The sequence below is a fragment of the Schistocerca americana genome, chromosome 3, assembly GCF_021461395.2.
Source record: "Schistocerca americana isolate TAMUIC-IGC-003095 chromosome 3, iqSchAmer2.1, whole genome shotgun sequence".
NCBI lineage: Eukaryota > Metazoa > Arthropoda > Insecta > Orthoptera > Acrididae > Schistocerca > Schistocerca americana.
The window spans coordinates 617,306,839-617,320,544 of record NC_060121.1 but is presented as its reverse complement, the minus strand read 5'-3'; the positions used below and the strand labels follow the sequence as shown (position 1 = coordinate 617,320,544).

General features: G+C 42.1%; 1 protein-coding gene across 1 annotated transcript in view; it reads left to right on the top strand.

Annotated features, from left to right (window-relative positions):
• Positions 1 to 12,948, top strand: part of LOC124606965 (ATP-dependent translocase ABCB1-like) — a 174,829-nt gene extending 161,881 nt beyond the window's left edge. The window contains exons 19-23 of the mRNA XM_047139102.1: positions 4,028 to 4,187; positions 5,676 to 5,870; positions 7,272 to 7,478; positions 7,587 to 7,733; positions 11,395 to 12,948. Of these exons, the coding sequence (XP_046995058.1) occupies positions 4,028 to 4,187; positions 5,676 to 5,870; positions 7,272 to 7,478; positions 7,587 to 7,733; positions 11,395 to 11,589 (904 nt within the window). The 3' untranslated portion in view covers positions 11,590 to 12,948. The remainder of the gene's footprint in view (positions 1 to 4,027; positions 4,188 to 5,675; positions 5,871 to 7,271; positions 7,479 to 7,586; positions 7,734 to 11,394) is intronic.
• Positions 12,949 to 13,706: the final 758 nt, after the last annotated feature.

Sequence of the window (13,706 nt, the reverse complement as noted above, 5' to 3'; positions counted from 1 at the left end):
ATTTCCCCAATAATAGCAAGAGGGCCCCTGTCAGCACCAGAGAGCCAGAGCAGGACCACTCGGAATCTTCGTTCGTGGGTCTCAGCTGCTCAGACTCTTGAATATACCATTTGGAGTGGACGATCCGTTTCTATTGCCAATGTGAAAGATGATAATATCGTTTATTTCATGAAAAAACAAAACAGGGGAACCCAGCAGAAGTTCCCATTCTTGATGTACAAAGCACACGTTAACAAACACGAGACTACTATTGGGCTTTAGCAGTGTCTCCTCGATTGGCTGCACTGCGTAAACATGGTGGCAGGGTGACTCATCTCGACCGGATGACCAAAATGATGGAGTGACAGCAACTTTTTTCCCATTCTGGCCAGGAAGTACTGTGGTGTCTCGACCTTTGATGCTCGTGCAGGCAGAAATACGAAATTGATTTATTTTTATATTTACAGTGGTGGCAGGGCACCACGAAACCGCAGCCAGGTCAGGCACCGGTCCCGAAGCAGGCCACAACCTCATTCCCGAGGAAACTGCCCGCCGTCTCGCTGAGGATGTTCACAGACCTCTGTGTAGCTTAACGCCGACGGCTGTGGTGGTATTGAGTAACTGACATTATGTGATGTCATTCACAGGCCTCTGCTGGCAACAGAACCCTGAGAGCACAACCGGAGTGCATCCACCCTGTGCGAAAAATGCGAAACCTTCCAACCAAGCCCACAAGTCTCGCACTGTCAATAAGATAACCACCAAATAGCGTCATAAAATGAAACAATACCGTTTATCGATAAATGACAGTAATGTTCCATCACATCCCATCGACTCCACACCAGCAGACGCCACAGACTGCTCCTCCCAACGAATAACCACTCATCTAAATACTTCAGCATATCTCACAGTCGTTTGTTGTCGTCATTCCATATCGCTGCAGTCTTGACCTACTGCGCGTGAGAGTCAGTGGGGCACACCACATGAGCTTGTAAACGTACCTTTCGATTCTGTTCATAAGATAAACAGGTACCAAATACACTAAGAAGGTTTTATAAGATCACTTCTTTGTCATGAATTGTCAGTGAACCGAACTCTGCCGTTGTTCCTGTGCTCCCCAATCGTTAGACACTCTTCTTGACTTTTCCACACCATGCGCAGAACTGCACTCTGACCCAACTGAAGTGGAGTGGCAGACACTTCGCTTTGTCACAGTCAAAAAAGACCAGATTGCAGCCTGTAACTACCACCCAAGACGACTATTTACTAAATACAGTGTTCTCGCTCAGCAGTTACAACACATACCTGCTGTACCATGCAGGCACTGAAGCGATGTTTGGGTGTCCAAGGGAAGATTAACACGTCGAAGCATTTATTAAAACTAAAAATAATTACACTTCTCTTATTTTTCATATCCAAGCAGACGATTTAGAAACAACACGATATTAATACCTATCGTAGAAATCTTACTTCCAATCAGTCGAATTAAAAACATAAAACTAAAAATCATTCACAAGAAGAAATTTACGCGACAGTAACTTCCTGTAAAATTTACGACACTCTACTACAGATACCCTTTTCCCTTCTGAATCATCTTTTCTGAACAAACTCCATAAGTAATCCATAAATAATAAACAACAAATTTTTGAGAGACCATTAACGCACCTTGAAAGCAACTAAATATTCAGAAATCATAATAAAAGCAAATTCAGTAGCAATGGTTTACATTATTATAAAATACAAGGCTCTACCCAAGTAACGTAGTTGCCTAAGACCGAACGTTGGTCAACACGACCAAGCGGCACCAGCCCTTTGCGGCTAACAGCCGTGGCTCCTCAGTCAGTCCAACTGACATTTGATCATTTCAAAGCTACACATCTGATGTACCTCCGATGCCCATACAACACCTCATACACCAGACATTCCATTACACAGTCTGAAAAGAACAATAATTAACAGCCAGGAAGTAAGAGGCTTACAACCGATAGCCACCGTGAGTCCCAAGTCACAAGATAGTTACAATGACAGAGTTAACAAGGATTCACTCATTCTCCGATTCAGTCATCACAGTAATCACATGATCAGTTAAGCACTCACACAATAATAGTACATTTAGGTAAGCCGGTACATACACAACATACATTATTAAATAAAATTCCTCAAGTGCTAGAAGCATTCCTTTACAAATTTGTGTCCTTATGTCAACAAGTAGCACAGTAACATATGCCTAATCAGACCAACAACTGCATGAAATGGTTCAAATTGCTCTAAGCACTAAGTGACTTAACATCTGAGGTCATCAGTCCCCTAGACTTAGAACTACTTAAACCTAACTAACCTAAAGACATCACACACATTCATGCCCAAGGCAAGATTCGAACCTGTGACCGTAGCAGCAGCGCGGTACCGGACTGAAGCGCCTAGAACCACTCTGCCGGCAACTGCATGAAAAACACGAGAAATTCAGGAAGACTGTGGTGAGAGAAGAACTATACTAAGCAACACAGAATGACATCACATAATGTCAGTTACTCAATACCACCATAGCCGTCGGCGTTAAGCTACACAGAGTGAATAATTTGCGCGTTTATAATACACCAGTAACTTCAGCCACCCACTGCCAGACGTTTATCAACTCCGCAGAAGCATGGGATCTGGGAATGTTCAAGTTAACTTACCAAGGAATATAATATCGTGTTACTTCTGCAACGAAGCTCGTGATCTTCAATCTTACCGGTCTCAATTCACAAATATAAGACACCTCCAGATTAAGCCACCAGTCTAGTAAGCACTGACACAGTCCAAAACCCAAATTAGTATTATTCGCCGTTAGTTACTTTAACAGGAATATTCGTCGGGCAGTTACTTCAACAACTACTCGTGTAACGAGTCACCACTGTGCTGCCGCACTGTCCCCCACCATTCGACATCGCATTACTTGCTCACTCTTTCCCTTTATGACTCTCGATGGGGCCACTAGCTCGGGTCAAGGAGGGTATCATTTGCAGACGTGGCACTGATCGGCACGCTACCGACTGACTGCGACAGGCTGTGAGATATGGTAAAGGTATTACTGTTCCACTGTGACACGAGGCTTGCCATTGTTCTCTCCCGGAAACTTAAAACAGATTCATCACGTCAAGTGAGCTGTGTGTCTGTAAATATAATTGCTCTCTAACAGTACTCGATTACATTATGTCTGGGATAGGTGAGTAACATTCTAACGGTCTTACCTGAGACGGAGGTATCACTATATGCGTAGTATTTGCAAGTTTCAGAATTCACCTGTAAAAATTTACGTGGTACTCACGTTTCTAATGTTGTTGCGTCTTTGTAATGGATTCCATAAGCAGTATGCGCAATCTTTTCTCGTATCCATAGATCGTATGACGTGTGATACACACTATTTACATGATTGTATTTGGTGAGTGAGGATAGAATGACACAAGTCCTAGCCATCAGCTGAAGTACCGCTTAATGTATTACAGATATTCTTCTGGACATTTGGCGGAGTCCTACCTCGAAGGATGGTTCGACTGGAAACGATGCTTCATTCCTGTTCAGTCCGAGTTAGAGCTCCGTCTCGAATGACTTTGTCATCGAGGAGTCATTAAGCCGTAATCGTCCTTCCTTCCTTATGCTTCTCGTCAAGAGAAACCGGGGACAGGTGGAAAATAAAATTTTCGCTAGCACTTTGCACTGTTTGAATTTAGTTTTTCTCAGATGTATAATTACACAAAAGCAGTTTTTCACGTTAGATTTGGGATTCAGTGGAAAAGAAGCATAGGAACAAGGCTAAAGAAGTGAAGGATTGCCTAGGAGAAATTCAAAACACCAGTCTCAATTGTTGGAAGTAGACTTCTCTGCAACTGCTCTCTACAGCTCTACAGAGGAGACTTGTGTTATTAACTCGAAACATCATAAACACCGAACTCTCACTGTAAATATTTGGGTATTACACTACGTTACTGCCTTTTGTTTACATTATAAATACTCATTTTAGCTAAGAGGAGTAAGTGTTCGTTAAATATTTCTTCTTTTTTTTCAGAGTAACTGAAGCATTGTTCTTCGGGACGTATATGGTCGCAACGGCCCTGTCGTTCGCTCCAAACTTCAGGAAAGGCCTGAACGCAGCATCCAAAATCTTCTACCTGCTCAACCGCCAGCCCAAAGTAGTTGATCCTACCAATGCTTCGGATAAAGAATGGGTACGTAAATAACAAGGGGGCGATATCGGAATCCAGTAAATTTTTTTGTGACACACGCTGTACGTTAGCGCATTGTTGCCTCCTATCAGGTCCAAAAATGGTTCAAATGGCTTTGAGCACTATGGGACTTAACACCTGAGGTCATCAGTCCCCTAGAACGTAGAACTACTTAAACCTAACTAACCTAAGGACGTCATATACATCCATGCCCGAGGCAGGATTCGAACCTGCGACCGTAGCAGTCTCGCGGTTCCGGACTGAAGCGCCTAGAACCCTTCGGCCACCGCGGCCGGCCTATCAGGTCCATTGTCTAGGAAACACCTACTGAAATTCTAAGATTTTTACGCCTACTAGGATTAATCCTGGTAACTGTGAACAAGAATTTACCAGTTTCAAGTGTAGATATGCTACTCCTGTTGTATATGAGGTATGATACCGAGAGAATGTGACAGACTACTGGAAGAGTTAAGCCGAAATAAGGTTCCTGGAGCGGTTGCCGTTCCCTCAGACTTATTGCAGAAGCCAGCTATTAAAAAACTATTCCACCTGGTAATCAAGATGAGACATGCATAATACCCTCATACTTCCAGAAGAATGTAATGAGACCAGTCCCATAAAGCGCAGATGCTGACAGGTGTTAATATTATTGAACTATCAATTTTATAAGACTCGGCAACAATATTCAGACACTTATGACCTATAGTGCAATGGAAAGACTGACACAGGGCGATATCGGGCAAGAGTCCCAGAGAAATGTCTTGTCTTAAAGGTAGGTTGAAGAAACGCAAACCTGCATTTGCGGGATTTGTAGACTCGGTAAAATAGAGGAGACGTGTTTCACAGTGTCGAAGATGAACAAGTGTTCATGGCTTGTAAGGTATACTTTTCAAATCCCATCCTTGCTGGCCTTTTTTTTAATCCAAACTACCACCTCTCAAAATACGGAAATCAAAGAGCCTGCAGTAGAAGAAATATGTTTCACAATATGGAAGTGTCCATAGGTTGTAAGGTATGAATTTTAGATCTAGACATTTTTGCTTTCGAATGGTCGTTCCTGACATGGCCCTGAATATTGAACATTTATTATGGGACGCCCTGTATATTTAAATTTTAGATCAGTTTTTGTTGATTCTACCTTGGAACCTTGGAAGATGTCAGTTTCCTGAGTTTGTTCAGCTTAGAAATGTCAGGTTCGTAAAAGATACTACCTTTGTTTAGAAAAAAAAAGAAAAACTGACAACCTTGATTGGCGGACACAGAAACTGCAATATTAATTAGGTATGAGACTTGGAAACAACGTTCTCGTTTCCACCAGGCGTACTTGTCATCTCTGTGATTTGTGGAACATCTTATGATGACTCCCACGAAAGACTGAGGCCAATACTCTTCTTCGGAAGTTTTGATGAACAGATTCACTTGATTAAATAATCACACGTTAGTTTTTATTTGTCAGCGAATGGATAATAACACATTTTGGACCTTCTACAGACTGCAGCCGGGGATGTGAGCTACTCGAACGTGGAGTTCTGGTACCCGACACGGCCTGGTTCGACGGTACTGAAGGGCCTCGACCTGGAAGTGTGCAAAGGCCAGACAGTAGCGCTGGTGGGCCCTTCTGGCTGCGGCAAGTCCACCTGCATTCAGCTGCTCGAGAGGTTCTACGACACTGCGTCCGGCACTGTGGTGAGTACGCGCAGCTACCACCGCTCTGGTGCCTGTCACCTTTCGGTTTGTCACCTGCCCTTCATCTGCCTCCATACGACCAACGCATGTATTCAACGCAGAGGCAATCTGAACCCTGTAGGAGGTGAGATTTCCATCATCGATGTTCGCCTACAAGGAGTAGAAAGTTGATAACGCCATTTTCCTTAACACTCCAAGTTCTGCGATTCTTCTGTATGAATGGAGATAGGAATTCGGCGTGAATTTTAAAATGCAAATCGAAATTAAAAATTTGCCATGCGGCGACTATAATACCAAACTCACTTAAAGCTGGACAACCTGCCATTATAGCAGCAGTGACCGATCTAACCACTGCGCCATACATTTTTCTTATGTAGGCGTTGGCGACCGCAGCCCCGTATTCTGACTGGTTACATATCTCTGTATTTGAATACGCATGCCTACAAGTATTTCTTTGGCGCTTCAATGTATATTGCCTCCTCCTGCGTATATCTCGTGAAAAGACCATGAAGATAAAAATTAGAGAGATTCGAGCCCTGTGGAGGCTTACCAGCAATCGTTCCTACTGCGAATTACGCGCGACTGGGAGAGGGAAAGGGACAGGTGACAGTGGTACACAACTACCCTCCGCTACACACTCCAGTTAGGTGGCTTGTGGAGAATAGATGTAGATGTCGATGTATACGAGTCGAGAAACGGTGGCTATCCTTTTCTCGAAAGAAGAGAGTGTTTTTGTGGTTGATCTCATGGAACGTGGATCAACTATTATAACTCATCAAACTGAGATGTGCCATCCAGAATTGTCAGTGTATGAAACGGTTATCCAGGACAGTTTTCCACAGCAAGGAACAGCCACACATCGCTGTCCCATATAGAGGAAAAAGTTCAGCATTTTAAATGGGAACACGTCCACCACCCACTCTAATCAGCTCATACTCAGCGTCTGCTGCCCCTTCTTGCACTGGAATCAATGTCTTAGTGACCGATGGTTTGGCACGAGGGACTCACGATTGTCATTTTCAACTGGTACAGTTCCCAAATGGAGATCATTTGTGCAGCATATTCGTTGGAAAATGTTTTTTTTGGGGATTCTGGGGATTCTATTTTCCCACAAACTTACTTTTTGAATACGTCACGTACTTTCTACTTCTCACTTTAACGGTGATCATTTGAACGAAAATAAAATCCACGCTCATAGTTGTACTGTCAGAAGAAATGTTTCTCTTTGAATGAGTGTTATATTTTCAAAATCATTTCTTGCTAGTATTGTATTTCAAAGCATGTTACTCAAAAATACATTTTCTTTCTTTGTCCCAAAGTACAGCAGAAATGTTGAAGCTGTGTCTTGAAAGGAAATCTTCTACGAATTGATCTAACAACAAAATTAACTTTTCTTTTCAGGCCCTAGACGAACGACATGTGTGCCAAGTCAAAATGTCTGCACTAAGATCCCAGCTGGGACTTGTTCAACAGGAGCCAGTTCTCTTTGACAGAACTATTGCCGAAAATATTGCGTATGGTGACAACGACCGCGATGTTTCCATGGACGAAATCATCGAGGTAGCAAAGAAAGCTAACGTCCACAAATTCATAACGGCTTTGCCACAGGTATGACTGACTGACTAACGAAGCGTGAAATTTACATTATATTTTAAATCTTTTTGATACACGGTGTCTTCGCCCAATATTAAATGTAGTTGTGAATTTTTGACACAGGGCTACGAAACGCGCATGGGTGAAAAAGGCGCACAGCTCAGTGGAGGCCAGAAACAACGAGTAGCAATTGCAAGGGCTTTGGTGCGTAATCCACGCGTGCTTCTACTGGATGAAGCAACATCAGCCTTGGACACAGAGAGTGAAAAGGTACGTCATGAAAACGTAATTGCTTCTAAATTACCTCTCGGCCTCCGTCTCAGGTTCTTCGGCCTTGTTTGATCAGTTTCCTGAAGTTTCGCCAGCACGATTGGCTGGCATTGTCAACGATTCACCGACCATTACTGGCGGCAGGCTGTAGTCGAGCTTGCGGTCGCTGATTATACACTTTTAATAACAAAAAATGAACACCACGAAGGAATTAGCAGAGTGTGACAGTTTCAGAAGATGTATAATTTATTCAAGACAAAGAGCTTCACAAATTGAGCAAGTCAATAACACGTTGGTCCACCTCTGAGCCTTGTGCAAGCAGTTACTCGGCTTGGCACGGACCGACTGAGTTGTGGGATGTCCTGCGGAGTGGTATCGTGCCAAATTCTGTCCACCTGGCTCATTAGATGTGAAAATTCCTACCCATGATGCTCCGAACATGTTCAGTTGGGGAGAGATCCGGCAAATTACTGGCCAACATAGGGTTTTCGAAGTACGACGACAAGCAGTAAAAATTCTCGCCGTGTGCGGGTGGATATTATCTTGCTGAAATCTATGCCCGGCATGGCTTCCAATGAAGGGCAACAAAACGTCGCGTTGAATATCTTCGACGTACTGCTGTGCAGTAAGGGCGCCGTGTATGACAACCAAAGGGGTCTTGCTATGATGAGGAATGGAACTCCAGACCAGCAGTACTTGTTGCTGAGTCGTATAGTGTGTGACAGATTGGTATCCCACCACTTTTTGGGGCATCTCCAGGCATGTGTTCGGGGCTCAGTTCGAATTGGGACGATTCTACTCCAATGAATGAGATTCCAGGTCGAGGATGTATCGTCGAAGATGTGTCGTCGAAGATGTATCTAGGGACTAGGGACGCCCCAGACACTGGTGGGCTACCAACATTACTGCCGTCCACCATTCGTTCCGACAAGTGGGAGTGATGGTCTGGGGTGCAATTGTTCTTTTTTTTTCCAAACCCTATTTCGGCCAGCAAGGTCGCTCGATCTCTCCCCACTTGAAGTTTTTGAGCCCTATGGGCAGGGTCCTCCAACCAGATCGGAATTATTGCCATCTAACGCGCCTATCGAACATAATTCGGCATGATATCACTCAGGAGGACATCCAACAACTCTATCAGCCTATGCCCTTTCTCTTGAATGAATCATGCAAAACTTCTGAAATCGTAATCATTTGTTTGTCTGTATACGTACATCCCATCTACCTATTTCGGTCCCATTCGGATAATTCCTTCGTCGTGTCCATTTTAATTAAAAAAAATAGTATAAGTACTTGCCGAGCCATCGTCCAAGTGTTTTTCAGTGGTCAATAACGCTGCGGTTCCTCCCTGCTACCTGCAACGTCGTTCGCTGCTGCTTGGGAGGATTTATTCTTTGTTGTTGAAGCTATTGTCACAATTGTGTATGTCTGTTGCTTCCCTGAACAAGCAAGGGTGATAGCTCTTCTCTATACTGAGGTCAGTCTCATAAAGCGCGTGCTCCGCCACGGTCGACATCGCCATGTGCCGCAACGCAAGGTCGCTTATATCCGGTAATCCTGGTATTGACTGACGCTCCAGTCATTCAACATCGACTTTTCCACATGTACGTGAGTGCGATATATTGCCGACATTGCGAGTGGTTTCCTTTTCTCCTCTGCCGATCGAACACAATCTTCCACCTTTTATGTCAGTTTATAAATACTCTTTACGCCGTTTTAGCACCCTGTATGGCAGGAAGACCGTATCCGACAATTCTTTTCGCAGTGTGTTACTAGGCCAAGTGATTAATCATGTGACACTTCTTCTGTGGCATTGTTCATGAGAACCTTTTCTGAGTGTATCATCTCTCGTAGGAGGTGCTGAGGTTCATATCCGTCTTACTCGCGTTACGAGCGCATTAATGATGCCTCATTCCTGCAGATATCGGTCCGAGTATGTCGGACAAATTTTGGAAATTTGTGGTAAGATCTCATGGGACCAAACTGCTGGCGTCATCGGTCCCTAAACTTACACTTACACTTACACTTAATCTGACTTACGCTAAGGTCAACACACACACACACACCCATGCCCGAGGGAGGATTCGAACCTCCGGCGGGGGGCCGTGACAAGGCGCCTGTGACCGTGCGGCCATTCCACGGCGAGTGTGTCGGTTTTCGACACACATTTTGTGGCAGGTTTCCAGCAACCCTCGTGACCAGCACATCTTGAAAGGGTAGTTTTAGGTGCTTTTCTACTTTTATGCGTACCTCCTACGTAGAGTTACGTCTACGATACCTTGGTTGTGTAGAACCGTGTGAGGAACAGGTCGTTGACTTTCTAGTACACCTGAGACTGTCTTCACGCCAGTAAAAAATTTACCTTCGAGGTAGAAAGTGTCTAACTGCTACCCTTTCTAGATGTGTGGTCCCGAGGGATGGTGAAGTCCTGGGACACAGCGTGTATCAAAATCTGACACACGCGGACCGGTATCGGCAGAAACTCTCAAATCACCAATCGAGCCAGAAAAGGGCATAATTAATACCCCCGTTACGCGAGCACGACGAGTAGGTGAGCCGCTGAACCTCAGACACGTGATGCTGCACCTAGGAAGGGCTCTGATGTGCAATGGGTGCTCCACCAGTTCCATAAGAAGTGTCACAGAACCAAACACACGGTGAAATGATGCATCGGAAAAAGCATTGTAGGGTATTACTTTTCATTCATACATTCCCAGAGTGACGGACAGAATCGACAGATGTTATGCAAACTTGGCGTAAAGAGTATGCACAAACCATGAAAGAAGATCAAAGAGTGCCTCAGATCGGCAAAGAAGAAAAGGGACTCACTTGCAATGCGGAGAAAAGTCTATGTTCGAAAGCCTAGACGATCAATCGGCATCAGAATCACTGAACGTAAGCGGCATTGCAGGTAGTACAGGTAGAGAAATCGGCCGTTGCGGAGCACGCGCTGAGTGAGAACGACCACATAGAAAAATTCGCTGACACCGAAGTTCTTGTTGTAGAGAAGAGCTATCACACCTGCTTGTTCAGGGAAGATACAGAAATAAACAAACATGAAAATATCTTCAAAGTGAACGGATCCTGGATTCCCGTGCTGCAGCGAACGACCGTTGCAGTTAGAAAGGGTAGAACCGCAGCCGTAATGACCACGGAAAAGGCCGTTCATGCTGGCACTCCAGGTGCAATTAGCGTGCAGCCACGAGCTCAGCTCCAGTCCACCAACAGCAATAGAGGTTGAAGTCCTGACAGTGCCAACAAGAGAAAACTCATCAGACAAATATCGACAGAAAAACCCAAGACAGAAGCCTAAAGGCAGTTTGTCAACGAGTAGCCGCGAAAGCCTTCACATATCTCTTTGTTACTGTTAAGACTCATTTGAGTAGCACATGAATTGTCCAAATGATACATCTATTTGCTAGTTATGTCCTGCAGTGAATCTATTCATGTTTTTCCTATCAGCTTACATTCTCCTGAGAGTAATAGTTTTAAGCTTCACTTTACCTTAAATTTCTTCGTCTCAGGTCAGTTTTTTATATTATTTCAGGTATCTTTGTTACCTGAAATCTTTTTTATCCATCATAGTCTTTGCATTATTTTCTTTCGTTTTTATCTTTTGCTGAGAATACATAATAATCACAAAATTAATAATTTTCTTCTTCAGATTGTCCAAGAGGCACTTGATAAGGCGAAAGAGGGTAGGACCTGCATAACAATTGCACACAGGTTATCTACGATTCAAGATGCTGATGTCATTTGTGTGATCAATCATGGAAAAGTTGCTGAAATAGGAAAGCATGCAGAACTGCTAGCTAAACGTGGCATTTACTACAAACTCCAGAGTCTTCAGAGTACTTAACTTTCTCATTTTAGAGTCTGTTACCTAACATGAACGAGGTACAGACTCAGAAAAGTATAGATAAGAGGAAGAGTATAGATAAGAGGAAGAGTATAGATAAGAGGAAGAATATTGCACTTGGTCTAATATTTACCATCAATGTGATACGATATCTTATTTATGAGATCAAAATCGGTTTTTAATTATGGATTTGATTTGTTCTATGTACAAATCACGTTCCTGCCAAATGCCAAATATTTTGTGTTTTAATTAATATGTTGACAGTATTGAGAATTGTGAAGCAAAGCTGTGTTATTCATGATTGAAAACGTTACGAGCATCCAGAATATTGAAGAATTTCTAAGAAGTAATGGGTGACTTAACTAGGATGCTAAATAGGTATAAGTTCGCAATCTGTGCTAGTTACATTCATTGATTGTAAATTATGGAATGTACTTACTTTATGAGGCTGGTTGATGAACAATAACTATTGGTTTTGTATGCAACAGAGTACAAATTACAGTATTCCCTTTTCATAAATGAAAACAAAACATAATTGAATGATGATGATGTTCGGTCTACTGTAATCTTAAAGCCATACTTCTAGTGGGCTTGTCTTGCATATACTGGAAAACAATGTCATCAATTTTAAAACCCTTGTAGCTTTTATAATATTATGTGTCATTGTGTAACTGTGGAAGAAATTACCTCAAGCTTTCAATGCCTGTATAACAGTTTTCAGAACCAAAAATAATGATTTATATGAAACACAAAAAAATATTTAATCACTTCTACCTTTTTCTTAGCAAATTATCATTCTGATTAAGATGCCAAAAAATATCTTTAATTTACTAAAAGCACTAAAAATACATTACATATAAATATGAGATCATGAGACTACAATATTGTGGTCAAACTCTGAAAAAGATTTGTAAGGTTCATAAAACACTTAATGTCTCACCAAGAGACCCAAAAATAGAATGAATTCTTATTAATATGTATGCCAAGATTTGTGCTGATTTGTTTAGTCCCTTCAATCTTATGTTTCAGTAGATACCAACTGATTGTCCAGTAAATTGTTGAGGTATATGTTAGACACCACTAAGGCATTTGTGCATGTTCTGTTAGCATCTTGCTCTAATGGATCTGAAATTGTATCTTTACACACATTCATACAGTGGTCTTTCGTTAACACTTGAAGACATTGATATATGCTGAAAGCACATGCTTTATCCACGGTTTCTGATATAACTTGGGTCAAATATGTAATTTGTGTCCTATATGGTGCTTCCATAAGTTAGTTTTTATATGCAACTACTGTATATATCTGAATATTTTTATTTGTACTTAAATTTTAAAATATATTTTTGTAAATATCTTGTCACAGTTCTTTCTTTCATTCGAATAGCACTTTAATCCCAAGGAAATTAACGACACTGTCTAACTATAGTCATATATAAACACATGACAGTTCGCTATGATAAGCCATGCATCAAAAGCAGTAACAGTTAATGAGACTACATGAATGTATTACGCAAACAGGTAAAATTTACACGACTTTTGGAGAAAATTCCTTCAAATATTGAATGAAACATTTATTCTGTGTTTACCTATGTTTCTTTCTGCGTTTGTATTGAATTTAGTTTGTGTCTGAAACAAAAAGTCTTGAAAATAATGTGGAAATCCACGTAATGGAAAGAAGTTCCAGGTTGTTACTAATTCAGAGGAACGACAAATACCAAATATTTAGCATCCTACCCAACTTAGTCTGTAAGTTGTGCTCTGTTTCAATTCTGTGTTAAATAATGGCCTGTTCCCCTTCTCTAGATGCCCGCTACGTGCAAACGATTTCGACGATTGCTGTGCGGTTGGTTACAATGTATACCTTGAGCTCAGCATTTCAACAGCATCAGCATGTTGTATTTTGTTTTGAATCATTTATATATTCTCAGTAAGTGCTGTGTTTCTCATTTTCCCCAAATTTATAAAAAACACTTTACATCTAAATGTTGTCATATTCGGGGTATAGTTCAGACTACATGATCCAACAGATCCTAGTACTGAAGACTGTAATGTGCAGAATTACCTTGTGTGTTTTCTAACACTGACTAGCCAAACTGGTTTCATCATACAAGTCA